This window comes from Leptonychotes weddellii, chromosome 10, assembly GCF_054177405.1.
Source record: "Leptonychotes weddellii isolate Sample4059 chromosome 10, ASM5417740v2, whole genome shotgun sequence".
Classification (NCBI taxonomy): Eukaryota; Metazoa; Chordata; class Mammalia; order Carnivora; family Phocidae; genus Leptonychotes; species Leptonychotes weddellii.
In genome coordinates this window covers 90,924,291-90,931,051 of record NC_138378.1, presented here as the reverse complement: position 1 = coordinate 90,931,051, position 6,761 = coordinate 90,924,291, and the positions used below count along the sequence as shown (strand labels likewise).

Genomic DNA, 6,761 nt, shown 5'->3' with positions numbered 1-6,761 from the left:
ACTAACATAAAATTTTAAATGCACTCACCTTTGACCCAGAAATTTGTTTCTAGGAATTAACAGATACATCATATAATGAAATATTACACAGTCATTAACAAAAATGAGACTATCCTATATGTAAATATAGTCTATACATTAAATTTAAAAAACCACAATTATGCCAGTTGTATGAAAAATATACAGAAATATGCATAGAATCATTCTTGAAAGATTAAAAAAAAATGAGTCATGGTTGCTCCTAGAACAGGCTGGGAGTTAAGGGTAGGAGGAAACAGTTCACTCTGTGCTCTTGAATTGGGTGTCACCGCAGATTTCTTTTCATCATAATGCTAAGGTAAGGAGGGAGGGATGGAGAAATGAAGTTCAGTTCAGGTTACAGGACCCTTCCAGCTTTAAAAGTCGATAAATGCTAAGTTGGCTGCTATAATTTTAGAGGTAATTAATGATTTATACAGCTTGTAAAACTATTTTCAAGATGGGAGATATTTCTTTGAATGGTACTTTAAAAAAATAAGCTTAAGATTTATACCTGTAATATTTCCCAGGGACAGCCCTGAAGAATGGTACAATAAAGAACAGGCAAATTTTGGGGCGCCTGGGTGGCTCAGTTGGTTAAGCATCCGACTCTTGATTTCGGTTCAGGTCATGATCTCAGGGTCCTGGAATCGAGCCCTGCACGGGGCTCCTCGCTCAGCGGGGAGTCTGCTTGAGGATTCTCTTTCCCTCTGCCCCTCCCCCCATTCTATCTCTCAAATAAATAAATAAATCTTAAAAAAAAAAAACAGGCAAATTTTATCCATAAAAACTTGAAATCCTTTGACTATCTTTGGAGAATTTTTGTTTATTATATACAAATACAAACCCTCAACTTAGAAAAAGTTTTTGGCTTAAAGTGAACAGGTCAGTGTTAAAGGTGATTTTAGAGAATATTTGGATCCAAATTATTCTCATGAATGCCTGCATCCCAAGAGGCGCCCCATCAGCCTGCTATACGGGGGCACCTTACCAGGTTGTATACTTTGCTGAAAAATTTGTAACATCCAAGTCACATGGATATATTTTGTGGACTTTATTTTTAAGAAACATTTATATAAACAATAAATGAGGAAAACATCAAGGGTCAAAGTGAACAGGCAGCATTTACAAAGTGATTGCTAGGGAATGTCCATGTTTTATTTTCGAGAACGCTTATATTCTAAGAGCAGTACAATTAGCCTATTACGTAGGGTCTTAATCTTGTTTGTATAGTGTTGTTGAAATAGTTTCTTCAGCTTTTGCCTTAACAAATCCAAAGATGGAAGATGATGACAGTCTGGAATATTCAACATGATGTGGAAGAATTCACTCCACATATCCAGATGAGGAAGCCTGGAGAGACAATGCATAAAGACAAGATAAAGTGTAGTGTTCAACATACCGGGCAACCTCACTCCGGCCTCTGCCTTCTACACGCCCGGACAGCTGAACAGAACTTCACCTAAACTCAGCTTAATGCATCAGGAATCGGAATGGTTTTCTTTTTTATTTTTTAAAGATTTATTTATTTGACAGAGAGAGACACAGCGAGAGCAGGAAAACAGCGGGGGAGTGGGAGAGAGAGAAGCAGGCTTCCCGCCGAGTAGGGAGCCCGATGCGGGGCTTGATCCCAGGACCCTGGGATCATAACCTGAGCCGAAGGCAGACGCTTAACTGACTGAACCACCCAGGCGCCCCAGGAATCGGAATGTTGAATCTAGGTAAGAGAAATTAAAGATCCAACTAAATGTCTTATACACACTTTACTCCAAAAAATGACTTAAGCAGTCTTAGTGTAGTAATAGGTCTTCAGTGGAAGAACTTTCTTTTATTTATTTTTAAGAAAATCAGTCTGCTTTTGGCTAGCTTTCTATCCCATACTGCCAGCATCTGATAAGCTGACTGAATGGTTCTGACGAGCCTAACTGCGTGTGTGCTGGGACCAGGTAGACAACTCCTGGAAGCCTTAAAATTAACTGCAAACCCCTCACAGCATGGAGATAAGGCACAGGGCAAAAAGCAGACCACAACTAAATTCAGCTCACTACTATCAGGCCTGCTGAGGGGTAAGACTTTTCTCGGCTCTGGTGATCAGACAGAAGCCTTGTGAATAACTCTCTGGTCCTTTGATTATGAGCAAGAGAAGGAATAAAGTATTTGCTAAATTTGACGACTCATTATGCAGAATAAATCATAGCTGTTCTAAGTTTTCCTTCAGGGCTTGAATCTAATCTTATTTATATACTGATGCTACATTTCATAAAATTACCTCCGACTGCTTTTTTTTTGTTGTTGTTGAGGTGGGTGGGTGTGTACATGAGGGGCTGGGGGGAGTCCCAGCTTAAATTTCTTCAAGATACAAACATGTAAAACTCCATTAGGCCTTTTGGACACTAAAGGTGAGCGTACTTTTCTACGTATGTTTTTATACCTCAAAAAAAAAAAAGTTAACAAAAGTATAAGTGATATAATGAACATGCATGTACCAAATACCCAAACATCACAATAGCTTATTCACGTGACTGTGTTAAGAGAGCCATCTATGTGGATAGGAAGAGCTCTAGTCTAGTCGTTAATTTTCACTACCATTTTACAGATGAGAACAGTCTTACAAAAACTAAAGTCACCCAGGCATGGGACTTAAAACCCTGCCCTGGGACAGCCAGCTGCCTCGTCACGTTACTTTATAACTGACAAAGCACTTTCACATACATGATTTGCCTTTGCTTCTTATAAGAAACTTCTTAGGAAAGTGTGCTCGGCATTATTCCCATTTATTTATAAAGGCAAGGAAACAAGTAAAAACCTTAAGGTTCAGGGGCACCAGGCGATTTCTGTGAAGGGTGAAGAGAAACATCAGAGTGTGGACGGGATGCCCGCCCCTCCGCCCGCTCTCAGTGGGTCCGGGCGGGCACCGGCTGCACCAGCAGCTGCGGAGCTGTGGAACTCGCTCACGGTGCGCAGCGTCCACCCCAAGGCGGGGCTTTTCTGGGCAGTGACAGAGATCCGTTTTCCACCAGACAGAACCCAACATTCTGCTGTTCATGCTCTTTTGCTGCAGCACCAACGCAAATACTCACCTCCTAAAAAGACCTTCCGGCTTCCAGACTCCTCCTTCCTTTTTCACTTTCATGTAAGTGCCAAAGAGCATGCAGTACACAGTCGCAGCAACTCCAAAGTAATCCATCTATAAAGGAAGTCTCAGTGTCTATGACCAGAATAGTTACTCACACGTGAGTATAGGAAGAGGTCTCTCTAACTTCTACAGCTAGGTAAATAATCACAGGATTTTACTTTTAAATAATTTTGGGAAGCCATTTGTTCAGTGTCCCGCTGATACGCCCTGCTGAATGCCTGTCCGGGCTGTGCTGGAGGCAGCCCCTTGGAAAGGTGTTCTTCCGGAGCTACCGTGTCCTTCTCAAGTCCGTTTTGCTATCCGGGGGCAAACACAGCACTTCAGCCCCTCTTGCACAGGGTCAGCTTAGACGTTCCCCACCCCCCCGCCCCGGGACTCTGGTGGTTGGCCTCCCTCTGCACTCTGAAGCCTCTAGCCGTGGGGTGTGTCCATTACTGAAAACAACACACGAGCATGGTCTTAAATCCAAGGACAGAAGATGACAAGACTGGCTCAAACTAACGAGATCCCCCAGTTCATTTTTAAAATATAGCAAGTATAACAAAGGAAACGATTTTCAAATCTCTCCCTTCGGTTCCATACCTGGTAGCTCCATGGTTTGTTGCTGAGCATCTCAGTACACTGAAAACCAGATGTCTCACACTTTCCTGTAAATGTAGTTCCTTTTGGAAAAAGTTTCATGTCTATACTCTGACCCAGGTCAATCAGTGCCAGGCCAGCAGATACATCATCATCTTCACCGTCCTGTTCCAAAAATCTGTATTAAACACAAACAAGGGCCAGGCGCCATGAGCACAAATAATAAAAGGCTGCTGGGGACACAGTAAGAACTGCGTTCAAAGTGCAACACTTGCCTGTTTCCAAGTATGAAATTGTCTGGCTTAATGTCTCCATGAATTATTTCACAGTCGTGCACTTGCTCAATCATGCAGAGCATCCTGATCGCAAAGGACAGGACTAGAGCTTGTGGCATCACTTTTTCTGGGGTGTTTTTATAGAGGTTAATAGCATTCTAGAAACAACACAGAGTGGAATCCTGAATTGGTTCCTCAGGATGGATGAGATCTCAAGTCAAGAGCTTTGCCCCCACCTACCACTCCAACAGAAGCTCTAGCTACAATGTTGGAGCCAACCACCAGCCAACAATGGACTTCAAACTCACGTTCTCATCATAATAATGAGGACACTTACTAGCAACGTGCCATAGCTGTAGAGATCTCCTACTAATACACTGCCATTCTGGAAGAAGTGGGCAGAATAGAATTTGATGAACATGTGTCGCATGCTTGGCTTTAGTCTCTCCATCAGCTGGGTCCCGATGTAGAACTCCCAGGGGTTGGCGGGCTTCTGGACCTGCAAATCAGGTGTGTGACATTCACATCCAGCCTCACGTTCTGGAAAACGATAGCCAGAAAGCAACTTCTACCCCAGTAAAGGATGTGGGGTAGAAAGTGATGACAATCTATGAACTACTGCTCAAGTATGGGACTTGCTGTGAGATCATTTCTGTGGCAAGGCCATTCTAAATCCCTGCCACATGGTTTTTGTTTCTTAACCATGGACTAGACCTAAATGAAATCACCATTGCCTTGAAAAAGAAAAAAGAGGCTGACAGACTCAAGTTCTAAAATTCATTTCTATACTACACAATGAACTGCTCAAATTATTTACCTTTAAAACAAATTTCTGTTTATTTTTGGTATCATTCACCTCTCCATGGGTAACTTCATAGACCTGGGCAAAGGCCCCTTCTCCAAGAAGGTGATCGACATAGACCAGCAAGGAACCTTGAAGACACAGGAGTCAAAATGAAAAAAAAAAAAAGGCTCAAAACATTATTTCTGGTAAGTTTTGTATTTGTAGAATTTTCTTGGTGCTTGCTTGCTTTAATAAATACAAATGGATATATAGCTCCCTCAGGAAATGTTTTTCTTCTTCAAGGAGTTAAAACACCTGCCACAAAACAGCTCCCCTTTGTAAATGCTGGGCCGGGGGAAGAGAAGCAGCACTGCTGGGCACCAGGCTTGCCACTGAATGGCAGGAACGGGGCAGACATTCTCTCTTCACCAATGTTCTCATATCAGAGGGGTAACACCTGTGCTGTCTACTTGGCAAGACTGTTGTAATGTTAGAAAGTACACACAAAGATCCTCGGTAAAGTGCTGAACAAAGCTCTACCATATGCCTTTGAAAAACACAAGTGTTTTACACCTGGACAAAATGGGCAAAGTATAATTGTACCAATATTTCTAATAGAATAATTATAATTTTTTATTGATGTAAAAATTTTATTTTAGGATAGTTTTCAATTTACAAAAAAGTTACACAAAGACAGTAGAGTTTCTGTTTGCTCTGCACCCAGTTTCCCTTACTGTTAGCATTTAATAACCAAAGACAGAACCCACACTGGTAGGTTCCTAAACCCACTCTTTATCTGGATTTTGGTAGTTTTTCTTTAATGTTTCAGGACAAATCCATCAAGTCTCCTTGGTCTCCTCCACTAAGCTGTAACAGTTTCAAACATTTTGTTTTAGGTGACCATGATGGTTCCAAGGAGTATTAGTCAGATAAATTGTAGAATGTCCTTCAAACTGGATTTGTCTTGCTATTTTTAATAACAGTGGGGTTATTGGTTTGGGGAGAAAGACCACTGACATAAAGTTGTAACAGATTTTAAGTAATTTAAAAAAAATCCACGTGTTCAAAATCAAGTATAAAAAAGTAGACTTCTGGTTTCTAATCTGGCACATTAAGGAGCGTGGAAGTCATCACTCCACCCCCACAGTAAAACAAAAACAAACTGAAAATCAACAAGTCTTCAAAGATCCATTAAAGAACTGAAGTCATAGGGCAAACTGCTGCCTCTGAAATTGGGGAGACAGACTGGTGAATACAGAGAATAACAGCTTGCCAGAGAAACCACCACTGGAGCCAGTACGAGGGGGACGACAACACAACTAACACCTCAGATCTTATTTGAGAACAAGTCTTAAGGGAAACTCAAAGCCAACAGGGGAGACAGAAATAAGGACACAAATGGAAAGTTTAGCCTCTACATTGGCAACAAACAGTAAACACAGCCTAATCTCAAGCCAGATAAATCTTACACTAGAGGCCTGTTTTATCTTAGTTCCTTTTACCCAGTGGATCGGGTCTGGCTTCTAACAAAAATGACAAGGCATACTAAAAGACAAAAAACACAGCTTGAAGACACAGAGCAAGTATCAGAGCTAGACACAGATATAGCAAAGATTTTGGAATTATAAGACCAGGGATTTTTTAAAATTATGATTAATATGCTAAGGGCTGTAATGCGAAAAGGAAAAAATGTAAGAACAGATGGGAATGTAAGCAGACAAACAGAAACCCTGAGGTGGGATCAAAAGGAAGCGCTAGGGGTAAAAAGACCACTATAACAGAAACGAAGACTCTCTTTGATGAGCTCTTCAATAGGCTGTACATGGCTGGGAAAGAATCATCAGCTTGTAAGAATGTCAACAGAAACTTCCAAAACTGATCTGCAAAGAGAAAAAAAATTTAAAAAGATAGAAAAGAACATTCAAGACTTGTGGGACAGGGGCGCCTGGGTGGCTCAGTTGGTTAAGCG

General features: G+C 41.4%; 1 protein-coding gene across 1 annotated transcript in view; it reads right to left on the bottom strand.

The window, feature by feature from the left end:
- Nucleotides 1-1,057: 1,057 nt before the first annotated feature.
- BUB1 (BUB1 mitotic checkpoint serine/threonine kinase) overlaps nt 1,058-6,761 on the bottom strand; it is a 45,381-nt gene continuing 39,677 nt past the window's right edge. The window contains exons 20-25 of the mRNA XM_031039114.2: nt 4,826-4,941; nt 4,346-4,507; nt 4,009-4,166; nt 3,737-3,911; nt 3,099-3,205; nt 1,058-1,371 (exon numbers count right to left, since the gene is read on the bottom strand). Of these exons, the coding sequence (XP_030894974.1) occupies nt 1,176-1,371; nt 3,099-3,205; nt 3,737-3,911; nt 4,009-4,166; nt 4,346-4,507; nt 4,826-4,941 (914 nt within the window). The 3' untranslated portion in view covers nt 1,058-1,175. The remainder of the gene's footprint in view (nt 1,372-3,098; nt 3,206-3,736; nt 3,912-4,008; nt 4,167-4,345; nt 4,508-4,825; nt 4,942-6,761) is intronic.